Here is a 19,225-nt window from a genome sequence, read left to right as displayed (position 1 = left end):
GATGGTGAGGCCAGGACAGCCAAGACACCCACCCAACTCGAGACAAATTTGCAAATGTTAGAAGAGACCGCTGAAGTCATCTGGTTCAGTGCCTTCAGGTACTGAAACTGAGGTCCAGAGAGGCTAGTGTCCATAGGCAATATCCAGATTGTCTTTGTCACTGGTCTCCCCTCACTAGCTCCCTTTCCAGGATGTGAGTATGGGAGAAGCTGGGCTCAGAAATTCTTTGTTACTACCTACTGCCATTGTGACCATGAGCAAGTACTGCCCCCTGCTGAGTGACCATAAGCAAGTCTCTTCACCTCTCGATTTGCTTATCTGTCTAATGCTGTAATATGTTTTTATGGGGGCGTTTTAAGAGAGGGAGGAAGGCAGCGAGAGAGAAACATCAATGTGACAGAGACACATCTATTGGTTGTCCCTGACTCCTACCTCCATACGTGGCCCACTGGGGATCAAACCTGCAACTTGGGTGTGTGCTCTGATTGAGAATGGAACCTGTGACCTTCCAGTGCACAGGGCCTCACCAGCTAGGGCTGTTGTAATATGTTTTTAAAGGGATTTTATGAAGCTTAAATGAGTTATACATGTAAAGTGCTTTGACTAGTGTTTAATAGGTGTATAATAGTGTATAATAGGTGGTCAATAAATATGTTATTGCTGAGATTTAAAAGAGGCCTTAGAAGAAACCTTTGACTGTAATTAGATGTGCTCATTCCCCTCCCCCTCATGTGCATTTGCCTGGAATGCCCAGCCCCAACTTTCTTGAGAGGCTTTTTTGAAGAGCATCACCTCCCCTTTGAATTAGTCTGTTTACACTATAGCATGACTTTCCCTTTCAGCATACAGAGGAGCTAGGTGTTACAAAAGCTCCAGAGGGTGAACCACAGAGTGGGACCTGGTGTCGTGCCCTGCTCAGCTGGCCCAGGTTAGCTTAGCAGTCAAGCCTGCAGCTTAGGAGCCATAGTGCCTATTGAATCCAGCTTCATCATTTACAAAAGTGGGATTTGGGGCAAATTATTCCTCTAAGACTCATTGCTCTTATTTGTAAAGTGAAGAAAATATAGTACCTGCTTCATATAATGAGAGAGCTCAGAAGAGTGCCTGGCACATTAATACACTGTTTATAGTAATTATCTTCCATGTCTGTGTCCCTCCCACATGCCCCCTCACCAAAACACACTCATTTAAACACCTTTTTTTTCCTGTTTTCACCTTGATCTTTCTCTGGCTCTCTATGTTCCTAATAAACCATTTACTTATTTATTTCTAAAATATATTTTTATTGATTTTAGAGAGGGAAAGACAGAAACATCAATGATGAAAAAGTCATTGATTAGCTGCCTCCTGCATGCCCCTACTGGGGATCGAGCCTGCAACCGGGCATGTGTCCGCAACCAGAAACCAAACCACAATCTCTTGGATCATAGGTCGATGCTCAACCACTGTGCCACGCTGGCTGGGCCCTAACAAACCATTTAGAGTTAGAAGTAGAAATTAGACCTTCATATATCAAGAAAGGGTTTTGAAAGCAAGTATACATAAGTGGTGCTTTTTAAAACAACCCAAAGGGACCCTCAGTGCTCAGTTCTATCATCTTTCCACATCTATTGTTTAACCTAATACTTCATTCCCTGTGGTGTGGTTCTGAACCCTTTTCACTGTTTCCAGATCCCTAGACTCATCCTGTGACTCTCAGACACACACTCCTCCTGCACTTAGCACTTGTGTTCTCCAATACAGTGGCCACTAGCCCCATTGGCTACTGAGGACTTGAAATGTGGTTAGTCTGCCTTGAGATGTGCTGTGAGTATAAAAACTTACTATGAAAAGATAGAAATTATCTCATTAATAAATTTTTATGTCAATTGCATGTTGAGGTATAATCGATCTTTCATATATATTGGGTTAAATAAAATATATTAATAAAATAAATTTTAGCCCAGCCTGAGTGGCTCAGTTGGTTGAGCATCTTCCTGTGCACTGAAGGGTTGCCAGTTCAATTCCTGGTCAGGGTACATACCTGGATTGCAGGTTTGATCCCTAATCAGGAAGCATACGAGGAAGGCAACCGATTGATGTTTCCCTCCCTCCCTCCCTCCGTCCCTCCCTCTTTCCCTTCCCCCCTCCCTCCCGCATGTCCTCTGGTAAAGGATTAAAAATAATAAGAAATAAGTAAGTAAATAAATAAATTTTACCTGCTTCCTCTGGTTTCGGGCAGTTCTCAGATGAATGAGATACCTGCTTAGAAGGATACCCAGGCTAATAGAAAAGCACACCTTTGAACATTTCCTTCTTTGATTTATGTTGGACTTGGCTGTGTGCATGTCTGTGTCCTCCCTAGATTGTAAGCTTTTTGAGGGCACAGTCCTGTCACCTTCAGTTTTATGGTCCTCCTAGGGCATCGTGTGTGAAAAGGCCTGTTTTAATCATTTGGTGGAATTACAACCAAATAGGAACATTTATGATACTGCCTCAACTGTGTTCCTCATGATTACAACTGCTATGTTGGCAGCTGGGTTTGGAGAATCTCTTTGTTCTCCCCTAAATTCCCAGGAAATCTTTTTCCAGCCAAACTTTTATTCAGCACCCTGTTTCTCTGTGCCCAGTTGAGTTCTACCACACTGATTTTGTCTAAACTACATTATTTCAAATCTGTGAGTGAACACTGACAGTTTATTAAGCCCTCAGTCACTGTGTTCAGGAGTGTTGTTTTCTTGATACCTGTCGTCAGCCAGAAACCTCTTTTACTGAGATCTTTTTTAAATGCACTAGGTATTTAAACATCTGTTTCCCCACCTCAAACTGATCTTCACAGGACCTACTCCCCACACTTTGTTTTGAAGGAACTTAAGTATTTATTTAGTTTGTTAAACTGAACATCATGACCCCTGGTTTTTCCTGGAGCTTGTTTTGAATTGCTTTTTATGGAATCTTATGAAGTTTTGTTTTGTTTTAAGTTGCCGCCGCCTCCTAAAAAGCTGATTCCCAAAACAACAAATGCAAAAAAGTTTGAAGACCAGATTGAGGGTTCTTGTTAATTTCTGCTGAGGTTTTGAGGCTGCAGTGGTCTAAGGTGGAAGTATCGGCCAGATCATTTTGCTTCTCCTCTGTCTGCACCCTCACCAGCTGTTTGGCTAGTCTGTTACTGAATGACTACTATGTGTCAGGCATGCTGGGGGGGGGGAGGGGGGAGGCGGGCGCCCCCCCCCCCCCAAGCATATCTCACTGCTTCCTGTGTGTTCACTGGAGGCCTAAGTGGTTGTAAGAGATAATGGACAGCAGAGAAAAAAGCTAAGTAAGGAGAATTGATTTTTTTTTTCCTGTAAAATTTCTACCTTTTGGCTTTCTCCCTCTCTTTTTAAAATTATGCAGCTTTGCCAAATCAGATGAGTTCATTGTCTTCTTGGGGTTGAGAACAGAGCTTGAAACTCCCTCTGCGGATCAGGGGTTGTCAGAGAGTGAGCCTGATGCTCAGATTAAGTCAGCCTCTTGCCCAAGCGGTAGCTTCAGGAAGCCACTAGGTGATTTATTTGCTATTCTTATCTTCCCTTTCCTACTAACCCTAGGCATCACTGAGAGGGTCCTCTCCAAAAACCTGCCCTTTGCCAACACTCTCCCACTATGCTCTTTGAATTGGCAAGAGGGCTATTTTTTTTTTCTCTTGTGTTTTTGGCATCCTAAAGTACCTTTTTTTTAAAAAAATTTTTTAATGTCTTTATTGATTTCAGAGAGAGGAAAGGAGAGAGATAGAACCATCAGTGATGAGAGAATCATTGATCAGCTGCCTCCTTCAAACCTCCCACTGGGAATTGAGCCCACAACCCAGGCATGTACCCTGACTGGGAATCGAACTGGTGACCTCTTGGTACATGGGATGACACTCAACCAACTGAGCCACACTGGACAGACGAAGTGCTTATGTTTGAATCCTTTTTCAGAGCGTGGCACAAATGACTCCTACAGAATAATCAATAAATACTAGTTGAATTGAAATGAAATTCAAATGCAAGTCACTTCTTTGTAGACTTCCTTTTTTTTACTTATAAAAATGAATGCTAGGTAACCTTCAGCGTCTCGCTCAAAAATTCTGTGAAGATGTAGGCTTTAAGAGCATAAATTCCCAGCAAAGCAGGAGTGGCTTGAGAATCAGCAGCTCTTCCCCAGAGACCATCCTTCCCAGCACATCGGACCTGTGTGTGGGTCCTGCCTACTTTCAGGAGCTGTCCTGGGATGCTCGGCATTAATTATGCTGAGGAAATGAGCCAATTAGACACAGTTGGAGGAGAGCTGGAGGGATCTGTGTGGCATGCTTGTTGCCTGAACGAAAGAGAAAGTGTAAAGAGGGAAGCAGTTTGCTGAGGTTTCTTTGGAAATTTAGCTGACCAGCTCTTTGAACGATTTGACCAAAGTTTAAAGAGGCACCAGAAGGAGTGTTTGGCGCCTCTCTTCGTCCTGTTCAAGACTTTCGGTGAGGTGGGTGGCGTGGGAACAGTTTGGAGAAGGTGTGTCCTTAGAGGGGACCGAGGAGACCTGTGGACTCATCTACTAGTTTCAGAGAAGCTGCTCAGACTTCTCCTCCTGATCCCTGTGGCACCTACCCCAGCTTTGTTTTATTAACAGCTCTTTAAAAATGGAGTTTGTCCCCATCTTAGTGACAGCACAGGGAGCTGTCCTCTCCTTTTAGACTTGATATCCACCCTCCAGCCGGACCAACTGTCAGCTTGCTTAAGAGCAGTTTGTAGGTTGAAGGGAAGTGGTATTTGGTGAGAGGCTATAAGGGCACATCTGAGAGAGAGTGGTGGGTCAGCTTCTGAATGGGAGAGCACCTTATCTGGGACAGACAGACACTCTAGGTCTGTTAGAGGAAATGAAAAAAAAGAAACCCACAGTTCCTATTCTCATATTGATATCCTTGTGGTATTCAGAATAGGGTATTTGTCAGCAAAATCAAATGTCCTTTGGAAACTTTTATCTTTCTTGCATTTGTAGGGCTTTGGAAGTTGAAGTTTGTGGATGCCTGGCCATCCTGCCAGTGGGTCTTCTCCCCTAGCTTAGTCTTCCAAACAGTGATCCCGTAGTGCCCACACTGTGTCCCCCCTGTTTTGGCTAGGTACACCGCTTAATCCACTTCCTGGAACTTCAGGTCTGCTTTGTCTGTCCAGGGTTGGAAGGGCAGGCCATGGAATCACCTCTCCAGGACTGCTCAGACCTTCCACCTTCCAGCTCCTCTGACTTATCATTACTTCAGTTTCCCTACACTGAGGTTCCTACCACACTTACGCACCACTTGCCATCTCCTTGATACACTTCATAAGGACCCACTCAGCTCATGGGGTAGAAGCAGTGTCTGCTGGTGAAAAGAGCACAGGTTTTGGAACCATTTGACTTGACTCTGCTCCCAGGTCTGCCATTTAGTCTACTTACACTTGGCTAAAAGTCATTTAATTCATTGGGCCTCAGTATCCTCGTCTTCAAAGAGGAGTCAGGATAACTACCTCATGGAGTTGTCAGAATGAATGAATAAGATAGGAGGTGAAGGTGCTTTTGTTTTTTAAAAAATATTTTTATTGAATTTATTGGGTTTGCATTGGTTAATAAAATTATATAGGCTTCAAGTGTACAATTCTATAATACATCATTTATATATTGTATTGGGTAAGGTGCTTTTAAAACTAGACAGTCCTACCCTACCCAACAAAAAATGTGGGATTTACTATGGGCCGGAGACAAATGATGCCAGTGACTATTCCAGTCAGGAAATGGGAAGTGCTCCCAGAAAATCCATCAGAAATCCCCTCTGCTGCTGAGAAACTCATTTTTATTACACGGTGGAGTCCTTTCTGGTATCAACCCTGGAAACAAGGCTAACATTTCCCCCACGCAGGTTAAAAGTATTTTACCACCTTTCATTGATTCATTGTTTGTTTCAGTAGGTGTTATTAAAGCCATATTATGTGCTAGATCTTTGTAAGTTCAGGACTTGGTCAGAGTTTACCATTCACTTGTGGATGCAGTTTTCTTTTTCTTTTATCTTTATTGTTGAAAATATTACAGATGTCCTCTTCCCCCCACATTGATCCCCTCCACCCTACATCTGCCTCACCCCCAGACCTTCCCATGTTATTATCTGTCTGTGGGTTATGCATGTATGCATATAGGTTCTTTGATTACTCTCTCCCCGCCCACTCCCCGACCCCTGCCTCCCCCGAGTTTCCTCAGTATGTTCCATGCTTCTGTGTCTCTGGATCTATTTTGTTCATCAGTTTATTTGTTCATTATATTCCACATATGAGTGAGACCATGTGATACTTGTGTTTGTCTGACTGGCTTATTTTGCTTAGCGTAATACTCTCCAGTTCCATCCATACTGTCCCAAAGGGTAAGAGATCTTTCTTTTTTACAGCTGCATAGTATTCCATGGTATAAATGTCCCACAGCTTTTTTATCCACTCATCTACTGATGGGTACTTGGGCTGTTTCCAGATCTTAGCTATTGTAAATTGCGCTGCTATGAACATAGGGGTGCATAAGTTCTTTCTGATTGGTGTTTCGGGTTTCTTAGGATATAGTGGATGCACTTTTCTTAAGGAACAGTGGGGAGAGGAAGGGGACATGTTGCAAACAACCAAACTTCATCGTTGCCAGTGCTCTTCCCTCTCTCAGTGGCAACCTACATTTCCACAGTTGGGCCAACAGCCCTTCCAAGAAACGGACCATGTGCTCCTCATGTGTTTCTTGTTGAGATCTTTGGAACTGCCCTCCTCTGAGTCACTGAGAGGACTCCCACTGGAAAACCTCATCACTGTAACTCACTCTCTCTTTGTCTTTGCAGTGTGTTCCCTGCCCCCAGAACCAGAGAATGGTGGCTACGTCTGCCACCCCCGGCCCTGCAAAGACTCCCTGAACTCGGGCAGTGTCATCGAGTACTTGTGTGCTGAAGGCTACATGTTAAAGGGTGATTACAAATACCTGACGTGTAAGAATGGCGAATGGAAACCAGCCATGGAGATTAGCTGCCATCTTAATGAAGGTCAGTTTGGCAGATGAGAAAGGGTCTGTTTTCTTTTAACTCAAGGGAAGTAGTGCCCACTTCCTCCTGAGCATCCTGTGATGTGGGGCAGTATGGGCCCTTTGATGCCCTGCAGACTCCCTTCCTTTGGGATTTCATGTGTCTTTGTGAAAGACATTTGAGATTGCTGGTGTATGTCCCACTGTGGTTCAGCTGAGCCACTGAGGGCCTCAGTGGCTTTGCTGTGGCATCTGTTCTGCTATGTAAGATCCCTTTGATGCTCATGATCTCATTTGCCTAGCCAAGTGCTGGTGACATTTGACCATGTTCTACTAACACATGAGCACGATGCTAACACCTTTTATAGTGTCTTTTTTTCTTTCTTTTTTTAAAAATATATCTTTATTGATTTCAGAGAGAGGAAGGGAGAGAGAGAGAGAGATAGAAACATCAATGATAAGAGAGTCATTGATCGGCTTGCCTTCTGCATGGTCCCACCAGGGATTGAGCCCGCAACCCGGGCATGTGCCCTGACAGGGAATTGAACCTTGATCTCCTTGATCATAGGTCGTTGCTCAACCACTGAACCATGCTGGCCGGACTATCTTATTTTTTCTTGAATGATAATGAACTGTTTTGTTATGGACCTACAGTCCAGCTGGACAGAAGACCTCTCCCAGTCCTCCTCTTCCTCCTGTCATGCATGACAGGAAAATCCAGCTGTCTGCAGGGAAGAATGTGTCATACAGCCATCTTTGTGCTTCATACTTGGGCTTTGAGGCCATCACACCCAGAGAAGGGTGGGGACTGACCTGAGAGTTACAGAGCGACAGGATCTTAGAACAGGGGGTTATTACAGCCTAGCTCTTACAAATTTTTTCTGCCATGTGAGGAAAAAGATAGGTGGGACTTAAAAGCATGTGTTTATTTAAATGGTTGATGTCTACCAACTGTCTACTGAAGGACAGGAGCAGAAGTGGTTTATAAAGGTAAGATCTCTAGCTGAGTGATTGTAGGTATAAGATGGTCCTCAAAGGCCCACAGGGAAGGGGATATTAGATTCAGGAGCAGGATAGGGAAATGGCCCCCTTTTCTTGTGTGTATAAACTGCTTTGCACTGTTACTCCTAAAATGGCCCTGGCAAAAGTGTGTGTCTGCATGGCACCATGTAGGGGGCCTTTGATAAGATCAGCTGTGGGGCTCATGTTGTATGTGTCTGGATGCAAACCTCTTCTGATGATGGCTTGTTTTTGTAGAGAAAGACACCAAGACATCACTCGGGGTCCCCACGCTTTCTATAGTGGCTTCCACTGCCAGCTCCGTGGCACTCATTCTCCTCCTTGTGGTGCTGTTTGTGCTGCTGCAGCCAAAGCTGAAGTCTTTCCATCACAGCAGGTGAGCATGGGGTGGCAGGCATCATTGTGGGGTCTGGCCTTTGACTAGCAAAGGGTTGCTGTTATGTGTACCAGACTCTGCTGGTCTGTAGATCCCAGGGGAAGGGGAGGGTTCTGTCATGTACTCATGTGCCCAAGACTGCACTTATTGCTTTGCATACATTATCTTAATCCTCATAGGATGAACACACTATACAGTATACAGATGATGTATTATAGAATTGTACACCTTAAACCTATATAATTTTATTAACCAGTGTAACCCCAATAAATTCAATTTTAAAAAACCCCTCACAGGAACATTGCAAATAAGGAAACCGAGGCTCAGAAAGGTTGTCATTTACTGATGGTCATCCCGCTAGATGATGACAGAGCTGAGATTTGAACTCATCTGTCCAACTCCAGAACCATGTCCTTTTCCCTACATCAGTGGTTCTCAAAGTGTGATTCCAGCGGCATCAGTATCACCTGGGAACTTTTAGGAATGCAAATTTTCAGCCCCACCCCAAACCAACTGAGTTAGAAACTCTGGGATTGAGGCCCAGTCACAGGGTTTCACAATTCCTCCTGGTATTCATTGCAGGCTCATATTTACAAGCCACTGCCCTATACCTGGTTCCCAATCCTGGCTGTACATGGAGACTCCTGCTGGGAGTTGAAAACAAATACCAACACCTGGGCCTCCACCCCCAGGCATTCTGATTTATTGGGTTTGGAGTGGGAATCTGGCACTAGTGTTTTATAAAGCTCCTCATTTGGTTCGAAATTGCAGCTAGGACTTGGGGCCAGTGCCCTATACCATACTAAAACAGAGGAGGTGGTTTTCTTGCCCAATATTTTTTTCCACTTGAGTGCATTAGCCACAAATCATCCCAGGCTGGGTGGGTGTGTTTAGGAGGGGGTTGGCAAATGGTGGGGAGTGGATCCCTTAGGATGGATTTCTCTCCTTGGCCATCATAACCTCTGCAGTAGCTCATTCCCTGTCTCTGGAACATTTCCTATTCATTCATGGCCCTTCATCAGTCACTGTTGTTACTCACAGGCTCAAGGAATGAAGGAACAGACTAAACTGCATTAAATAAAATGCTTCTGGTTTGGAATTACAGACAAGGACCAGGCTCAGTTTAATCTTCATGTACTATGTGTGATTTTTCTGCTTTTTATTTGGTTTTGTTTGTGGGAGGGGATAACAGCAATTTTAAAGGTGGTTAAGCAGTTAGTAAAATAAAGAGGATTTGGAAGGGACCATTTACTTGAGGAATCTGCTATTTCCACATAAAGTCAAGCTGATACATTCGACATTTAATTCACATTAGGGAGTTTTCCCCCTTTGCAGTTACCTAGTAAGTCTGTGAAAAGTAACTGGCTGATTTTGCCTGACTTGAGTGGAAGGGAGATTTGGTTTTCACTTGAGACCCTATTTAAATTTTGTACTGTGTACGTTTTAAACAAAAATTTTTATTTTGAATAATGAAAGTTAAGCACATGCCAGAATACAAACCACTTCTATGCCACCTTGCCATCAAAGTTTGTCTTCCTTCCAGAAACTTCTAAGTACTTTTATCAGCCACATCTGTCATCCTCACAGTGTGTACACCATTTGAATTGAGTAGCACAGATTTTATCTCCAAGTACAGATGAAAAAATTGAGAATTAATAACAGTCTAGCAGTAATGCTCTTCGGCCATAGACCACATATCTCCTCTTGTGATGCACTGAGAAGGACACATCACCTGTGTTGTATTCTAGCCAAAAATTGGCTTGCATCTAATTAGACAAGTCCAGAATGTGGGACATTCTAGGATACAGCTGGCCTGGAGTCTATAAAAAATTGTCATAAAAAAATGCTGCAGGGAACTGTTCCAGATTAAAGGAGATAAGAGAGACAGGACAATTAAATGCAGTGCATGATTCTTAATTGGGTCCTGGATGAAAACAAACAGCTGAAATGGATATATTTGTGGATAGTTGAAAAAATTTGTGTTACAGTATTATACCAATGTTAAATTTTCCAAGATGTAATGATACTGTAGTTATATAGGAGACGAGGTTCTTGGGAGGTGTATACTCAATAATGTCTTCAACTAACTTTCAAAATGGTTCAGATAAACTTTAAAAAGTGTGTGTGTGTGTGTGTAACAAGTGATTTCCCCAAAAGGTGTCTGCATGAACAAATCTTACAAATGTAATGTTGAGTAAAAGAAGCCAGACACATACACATGTTTACACACACACATTTATATCCCATTCATATAAATCTCAGAAATGCAAAAATAAACTGGTATGGGAGGATTCATATGTAGGCTATAAAACTATTAAAATAAAAGGCAAAGGAGTGATTTTCATGAAAGTTAGGATACCAGTTACTTAGTGTGATATGAGGCAATGAGAAGTGATTGGGACAGGTACAAGGGGTGTCTAGGATGCTGGCAGTGTTCTCTTTCTTGACCTAGGTAGGGGTGATACACTGTTACCCTTGGGATAAGTCAGTGAGTTACATGTTTTTCTATGTGTTCTTTTCTATATTTGTGTTATAATTCACATATAATAATTTACAAAGTTTAAAAAATAATAAAAGGCAATCAAAGTGGCTGAGTCAGAAGAACAAAATTCTTCTCAGTTCAAGTCCATGACCCATTTCAAGACCATAGTGCTTCTTTTCCTCTCCTTTTTAAAAAACAGCTTTATAGTGCTTTGGCTGGGTGGCTCCGCTGGCTGGAGCATCGTCCCATACACCAAGAAGGTTGCAGGTTTGATTCCCGGTCAGGACACATACCTAGGCTGAGAGTTTGATCCCCAGTCAGGGCGCATATGGGAGGTAGTCCATCGATGTTTCTCTCTCACATTGATGTTTCTCTCTCAATCTATCTCTTCCTCTCTTTCCCTCCCTCCCTCCCTCCCCTGCTCTCCTCCCCCTTTTCCTCCCATCCCTCCCCCTTCCTCTCTAAAAATCAATAAACACATCCTCAGGTGAGGATAATAAACAAATAAAAAAAGATAAAAACAGCTTTATGGAGTTATATTTTACATATCATTTAAGTATCCAGACAATGGTTTTTAGTTGTATTCACAGGTAGTAGTCATCCTTCATCCTTCATCCTTTCTCACTTCTGTTCTAGCTGTGCTGAGTGAGTGGCTTTATTTCCAGGTCTCTGGGTTCCTAGTTTTGCACAGAACCAGAGAGCTAGGTGCCTGTGTACCCAGAGGTTAAGAGCACAGTTTTTGGAAGCAGGTGGAACTGGATTCAAATCCCAGCTTCCTCCTTTACTAGATGTGTGACTGTGAGCAAGTTATTTAACTTCTCTGAGCCTTATCTGCATTGTTGGTGTTTACCTGAAAGGGCTCAAGTGAGGATTCAGTGTGATCAAGTATATAAAGCATGTAGTGTCTGGCGCATAGTAAGTGCTCAAAAATGGTTGGTGGTGTTAGTACAGTATTACGGTATTTATTTGTCTGTGTATTTTAATTCTTCCTTTGTCTTTTCCTCCTCCGGATACAGGCGTGACCAGGGGGTATCTGGGGACCAGGTCTCCATCATAGTGGATGGAGTCCAAGTTGCACTACCGTCGTATGAGGAGGCTGTATACGGCAGTTCCGGTCACTGTGTGCCGCCCGCTGACCCCAGAGTGCAGATTGTGCTGTCAGAAGGATCTGGGCCAAGGGAACAGCAGCTACAGGACCAGGAGGCCTGCTCCTCTCCAGGTGGAGAGGAGGAGGCCCCAGGCCAGTCTGGACTGTGTGAAGCCTGGGGCTCTCGGGGTTCAGAGACTGTGATAGTGCATCAGGCAACCACCTCTTCCTGGGTGGCCGGCTCAGGGAACAGCCGACTGGCACACAAAGAAGCCCCAGATTCAGAGAACAGTGACATTCAAAGCCTTTTATCCCTCACATCGGAGGACTACACAGATGGTAGGTGGTCTGCGCCGATCATGAGTTACTAGTGGCTCCAGGTCCTTGCTGGGAATAAGGAAGGATGTGAGCCTCTAATAATTGGGGGGGGGGGGGGGACGGGGGACGGAGGAGGGGCAAAGAAAGATAATACCTGGGGTATTAGCCTGAAAAACAGTATTTTACTTTTAGCTCCACATAGCTCTTTGGGCTCTGTATAGGGAGACTTTCATTGCGGTCTGTGAATTTTGATAGTTTGGAATCTCCAGAATTATTCGTTGCCATGGCTGTGCTAAATCAAAGGGTAGACAGCTGTTTGGAGATGAGGGTGGGGTCTGTCTTCTCATCGTAATTTTCATATTCCTGAAAGGACAGGAATGATGAGGTATTGTGGGGTCATATTAAGAAGAAAATTGGTGCCTGTTTTTTACCATAGCATTCAGCTGCTTCATCTCAAATAGGAGTGTATCAGGGCCTGTGCTAGTTGGTTTTCTTACACTATCTCAGTTAAACCTCACAGTGATCCTGAGGGGGTAGGTATTACTATATACTACTGTCCTCATTTTACAGGTGAGGAAACTGAGGCTCCAAGAGGCTAAGTCACTTGCCCATTGGTAATTGGTTGAACTGGGATATGAAGCCAGGTGGATCTGGTTCCAAAGCCTGCATTTATAACCCCATGGTGCCATGCTGCCTCCCAGATGTCTCCAGGTCCTTTGTGGCAAACCAGCTCTAGAACAAAATTGCTACCTCCCGACACCTATGCTTTTGCTGGGGCCTGGAGAGTTGAATGTTGGGATTGACTCTCACTTTACATAAAATCCCAGTGTGGTTCAGGATGCAGACAAAACCTAGACATTTCCCTTTTGACAGCGAGTACTTTTGCACTTACAAACCTCTTCCCCACCCCCACCCCCTTGAGAAAACGTTATGCTTCCAGGGAATCTGAGGCACAGTAAAGTGCCTATGGTTTAGCATATCTGAAAGCAAGAAAATTGGAAATTCTTGAATGCAGATCATGTTTATGGAGTTTCCCAATTATCAGCAACATGCCTTCCTTTTACTTGGCAGGATATAGAGCTAGGAAAAGCCACTAAATAGTTGACCCAGGTTTAAAGGTGGAAATCATTGACGCCATGGGTAGCCACCCACATATACTGTCTGTCTAAGTGCACACATATTCTATGTCCATGCAGATTGACAGATGTCCCAAGTGCAAATCTCGGCCCTTATCCTTCCTAAGGAGCCAAGAGGGTGCCTGTGCTTTCCCTTCTTGCTATCTTGCTTTGTTCCATGTACTGAACAAGCAGTTTTTAAAAAATATATCTATTGATTTCAGAGAGAGGAAAGGAGAGGGAGAGAGAGAGATAGAAACATCAATGATGAGAGTCATTGATTGGCTGCCTCCTGCACCCCCCCCCCCCCCACTGGGGATCAAGCCTGCAACCCAGGCATGTGCCCTAACCAGGAATTGAATGAGGATCTCCTGGATCATAGGTCGATGCTCAACCGCTGAGCCACTCCTGGCCAGGCTGAATAAGCATTTTTGAGAGCCCATCTTGTTCCTGGTGCCAGATTAGATTTCAGGGGTGATACAAAGAAACATAAAACATTCTCTCTGTCTGCTTGGACTGTCATTCACTTGAGAAGACGGGGCTTACACTCAAGAAATAATGAAACCAAGAATCATATGGTCCGTGTCAGAATGAAGGATTCAAAAAACAAAACACATAGGTATTCAAGCTTGTTGCAGGCCATGGGACTGCCTGGGACTGACAGTACAGTAGGAAGTCAGGACCTTGAGGCATCAGTCTAACCCTGCTGACTTCGACCCAGGGAGGGGGAATGATTTATTCACTCACACAGCTGGACAGTGACATTAAGGAGGAGGTAGGACTTAAGCAGCGCTTAGTACTCTTATCAGATGAGATTAAGGACAGAAAGAGAAGCAACCAGACCAGCAGTTAAGGCAGAGGAGGATTCAAGTTGGTAGGACCAGAAGGAGTTTGAATACCAGACTGAACATTCAGATGTTGTCACATAGGTAGAGGGAAAGATAAGCAAGAAAGTCCTAAAAGAGAGACACGGGATTTAGACTACCTAGGAGAGTATGAGTAGTGCATTTTATTTGTTTAAACTAAGAGTTTCAAGCGGATCCCTGCAATGGGATCAGGTGTGCTGCGGAGACCCATTTGAGGTAACAAACAGTACTTTCCTTCTCTTCCTATAGATATCCCACTGTTGAAAGAAGCATGAGGTTTGCCACCGTCCTCTCTCCTCTCTGCAATGATCCTCTCTGCTCTTTTCCCCTCTCCCTGTGGGTTTGAGCACCCTGTACTCCAGCCACCCTGCCCGGATATCTGAGCTGCCACCTGTGGATCTGTGGACCTCTGAGGGCCTGTAAGCCCACCTCGCTGGAAACTCAAGGAAGATTCTCGCCATCTGCCTGCTGGACAGCTAGAGGAGCTGGCTTTTTGCCTGGCCCAACCTTCCCATCTTTGTCGGGAACATATATGAATGTGCTGGATTGAACCCTTCCTTTCCCTGAGCCCTCTGGGTCCCCTCCAGCCAGCTATTTGGTGGCAGCCCCCACCAGCCCACATGGGCCAGAGAGCCGCTGTGTTTACTTGTGCCTTCCCCCCACCCTGTCCAGGCTCCCTGTGACGCAGGCCTGTTGCTGTCCTACAAGCCTTAGTGGCTGCACTGCTGCCCCATGTCACACAAGGGGCTGGGCCTGGGGCTGGCTTGTTTCCTTTGAAGGCTGGCACCACTGCCCTTACCAGGAGCAGATCCAAGAGTGAGAGCTGGGGAGACAAGAGGGACTCTTAATTGGAGCAAGAGTGTGGGTCCCTGCGCTTGCCCTTGGTTGACACTGGTAGCATATTTCCTTGGCTGGGGATGGAGGGTGTGAGAAATCCTGCCAGGGCTGTCCCAGCACCCAGCTGTCTAGCTTAGAGGTGCCGGCTCCTCGCCCTGCTGAATTGAGTTTCCAGGAAACATCCAGAAGATCCCAAGGGAGGGCAGGAACGTGGCTGATGATGATTGTCTTCCTAATATGCAAGTTCTCGCCTACTTCAGCATTGGCCTTTCTGGCCTCCGTTTTTTCTTTCCCTGGAGTATAAGGGGAAGTTGCATGCTGCCTCCTGGGCTTTACCTGGGCAGCTCCTGCGTCCTTGCTGCCCACAGAGGCCCAAGGTGAATTATCCCTGGGACAGGAGATTGCTGAGATGCCATGGACTGCCCACATGGTGACTCACATTTGGGGCAAGTTGCCCGTTCTGGGTTCGTGGTGATGGAGGGGAACCTGAGAGGCACAGACTAAGTCCCCAGGCAGCTGCAGGCAGCTTCAGCCCCGGTCCTGAGGGCCCTCCTCACCACAGTCATGTGCCTTAGTAACTGTTCCAGGAAGCGTCCTGCTGCTTGCTGCACTGCTGCTTTTCTTACTTCTGCCCTCCCCTGCTCTCCCCTACTCCTGTTCACAGCCGACAAATGACTTCCTGGTCTTCTCTGGCACCTGGGGCAGGGGTTGAGAGACAGTCTTCACACCCCCCACCGTGCCGGCCACAGTGAGTGAAGGGTTGCAAAGCAGCCTGGCACCTGGGGCCTGGTATTGCAGGAGTGGGCTTGATGCTCCAGATGCTTCCACTCACTGTCTCTCCCTCAGCCATGTCGTGAATGCTGACAAGGCTGGGATGGCAGAGCTCAAGCTGGCTGCTTCTATCTTCAAAAGATGTAGTGTTAAGTAATAGTTGTTTCTGAAACATTGGGGCTGGGGGACTTCAGAGCTGACCCCATGCTGCACCTCTGCTCCTCCCTTGAGCCTCTCTGTTTGGGGTGGTAAAAGTAATAAAGAGCCCGATATATTTTCAGTACCTGACCAAACAGGGTAGCTCCAGGAGTGGGTGGCCTGGAAGATTAGGGGAATGGCCTTCTCTCAGCCTCCTGCCTCCACTCTCACACGCACTTTACTGCCCGCTTGTTCCTGGCCTCTTGCAGCCTCTGTTGTCTTCTTTCTCTCAGGGTAAGGGCAGTGCCTGCTGTGCCTGTTGGCCACTTCCACCTCTCTCCCCTGCCCCACCCAGGAGCCCGAGAATGCTGTGCCCAAAGCCCAGGCTAGCGTGGTTAGATATGGAACAGATTGTCAAAGGTGCCAGAACTAGAACGCAGAGCCATTGAGGGAGATGAAATGTACCAGGGGGCTGTCCTTGGCCTCAGAAGAGGCCATTTCTAGAGAGTGCCTGCCAGCAGTTGCTGGCTCTGGGCCTATCTGGAGAGTCCCTAATGACCCAGCGGCCTCACCAGGCATAGGCTCTCGTTCCCCACAGGGGTACCCTTGTCTTCAAAAAAGAAAGCAGGGGTGAATGGTGTGGGATCTGGAGTTGGCTGAACCTGCAGCTTTTATTTCCAGTCATCCAAAATCTGAATTCTAGCCTAGAATTTTTTCTTTTAATGAAAGATCTTACCCCATTTTCATATCCTGGCCTTTCCCCCTGAGAGATTGCACTTTTGTTTCAGGTTGATTCAGCCACATAGGTTACCCGCTCAGGCCTTGGGGAAAATGAAAAGCCTTCCTTCTGAAGCATTCTTCCAACTCCCCGCCATCCACGCTGTCCTGGGTTCCAAACCCAGGCTGTGTGCCTGGAAGGAAAGGGAAGAGTAAATGGGAGCCTCCTGTTTCTGCCCCACCTCCTCTCCTCTCCAGTCCCCTCCCCTCTCCCCCCCTTGTCACTGACTTTGACGAGGCCCACCTCCGAGGCTTAGGGCCTGTGGGTGCAGGAAGCAGGCCTCATCCTGCTGACATCCACAACAGCTATTAGTTCTCTTTTCCCTAAAGTACTTTCTTAGTCATCAGCCAAGTGCTGCTGTTTCAGGGGCTTCTGGGTTTTGTCCCTTGCAAGGGATTAGGGACTTTACAGCTGCCTTAAGGTGGAGCCTGGCTAAGAGACAGAACGGTGGCAGGTGGCAGGCTGCTAGGAAGGAGGCTGTCAGAGGAGCCTGGAGCAGATGGGAAAACTGCCCATAGCCTGGCTTTTCTGGGCTCACCTCTAGGGGAGTCCAGCAGAGGGCTTGTCCAGGAGAATGGTCAGCACCAAAGGACTTTCTTTAAAAAGGTATTTTTTTGCACATGTGAGCTAACTCAATGCAGGTTTTATATCCTGGCAACTTGCAGTTACATTCCAGTGACTTAAAAGGGCCAGTATATAGTGAAAAATCACATAAAACTTCCCTCCCTTTCAATGCCTTGGTTTAGCAAGCAGGCACTGTCTTTCGCCACTTCTGAATTTCATGTGCTGTGTTCCCATTTCACTCAGTGTGAACCGGGAAACAGGCTGAGTCCTGGCCACTTTGAGTTCTTTTGGTTTTATAAGGCATTTCAGTATGTGTTCTAACACTCCATTTGCAAACAGAACTGGAACTAATGTTACCTTCCCCATTCACCTTTCCCTCCCAAAGTTCTGTGGAGAAGCTGAATGGCAAGACAGACAAAGGTATACTCTTCCTGCCTCATTGGTGGTGGCACAGGGATTGGTAGCACTCAGCCTTTCCCCTCCCACCCTCAGCTGAGCCCTCAGACCACTTGCTTCCTCCATAACGTCACTTCCATTCCCAGGTTACATCTTTGCATCAGGAGTGGACTATGCTGCACACATTTCTACATCCCTGCCTGTTTTCCTCCTAAAGAGAATAAAGGACCCAGAAGGGAAGTGGTATGCAGGCTTTCCAGCTGAACCCCAGATGTGCCTGCTGGGAGCTTCTCTCATGGGGCCTGCTGGGGCTCCAGATGCTCAGTATAGGGACAGTCATTACTGATGCTCAGAGAAGGGCTCAGAGAGGATTTTGGTTGGCAAGCTCAGATTTGCTGGGAAACTCCTCTTAATCTCCAGTTGAAAACAGTAGAATTTTGAATGAAAACCCCAAAGTTGAACCCTGTGCCAGGCAGCAGAGCTCTGGAGAGGCTGCAGGGGCAAAGCACTTGGATTGCCAAGCAGGGGGGAGAGATGGATGTGTGTTCCGTGGCCGCCCACCACACCCTGCCCTGGCTTATTGCACCACTATGGAATCTTTTGCAGAATGGTACTCAAATAATGGTTTAAAACAACACGTGCATCAATTGACTATGTGCAGGATGTCACTCAATCATTTTGGGTTTGCTTTATTTTATATATATTTTTTTGGTATCCTGTACATTGCAGTGGGTGTGAAGATAGTATTTTAATATTTGTATAAAGTTTAATTTAATTTTAATTGTTCTATGTATATAACTGCATTTCTAAATAATAATAATAAAAAAGTTCTTATGAGGCAGTTGTGAGAGATGTGATCCTTCCATAAAGTTTTTATAGAAACCCTAGGTTGAAAAGATTGCATGTGCGTAGGAGCTCATGAAGGGATGAAGCACTAGCTCTGGGGAGACAGGTAACTCACAGGAGATGAGACAGGGAGATGGTCCATGCCACAAGGAAGAGAGACCACAAACGTAAGTGGAAATAAGTTTCTCTTTTTTAAAATGTTCTGTGTGCCAACCACTGTTCTCAGGCTGGGATTCAGCAGTGAGCAGGACCATGTACTTGGGGTCAGCATGGATTTCTGATGTGCTGGGAAGGCAGGCAGTCACTACAGTATGCAGTGATGGTTGTGATCAGTCAGAAAACTCCTTTTGGACAAAACGGCATTTAAGCTGAGATGTGAAGGGCTGGTACAGTGAGGCTAAGGGGCAGAACACTACATGTGTGTGAGCACAAAGGCAGCAGAAAGCACAGCCAGTTTGAGAAACAAAGTCTAGTGCTGCCATATGGCAGGGCTGAGAGGAGGGGGGCTCAGGATGAGCTGAAGGAGGGGGGCAGAGGCTGGGTTGTAGAGGCCTTCACCAGCCAAGCTGGGAAGTTTCTCTTCATCCTAAGAGCAAGGGAAAGTGCCTTACACGTTTAAG

The 19,225-nt window shown here is 45.7% G+C and overlaps 1 protein-coding gene across 4 annotated transcripts in view; it reads left to right on the top strand.

Moving 5' to 3' along the window:
- SUSD6 (sushi domain containing 6) overlaps window positions 1–18,593 on the top strand; it is an 89,607-nt gene extending 71,014 nt beyond the window's left edge. For 3 of the 4 annotated variants that reach the window (XM_087819591.1, XM_016223851.2, XM_016223849.2), the window contains exons 3-5: window positions 6,836–7,033; window positions 8,269–8,407; window positions 11,906–12,347. In XM_087819591.1, coding sequence (XP_087675717.1) covers window positions 6,836–7,033; window positions 8,269–8,407; window positions 11,906–12,347 — 779 coding nt within the window. Of the gene's footprint in view, window positions 1–6,835; window positions 7,034–8,268; window positions 8,408–11,905; window positions 12,348–14,524 lie in introns of those variants that run through there. The other variant, XM_016223848.2, reaches the window with a different exon arrangement.
- Window positions 18,594–19,225: the final 632 nt, after the last annotated feature.

This window comes from Miniopterus natalensis, chromosome 1, assembly GCF_054644295.1.
Source record: "Miniopterus natalensis isolate mMinNat1 chromosome 1, mMinNat1.hap1, whole genome shotgun sequence".
NCBI lineage: Eukaryota > Metazoa > Chordata > Mammalia > Chiroptera > Miniopteridae > Miniopterus > Miniopterus natalensis.
The sequence above is the reverse complement of the archived record's forward strand: the minus strand, read 5'-3'. Positions and strand labels throughout refer to the sequence as shown.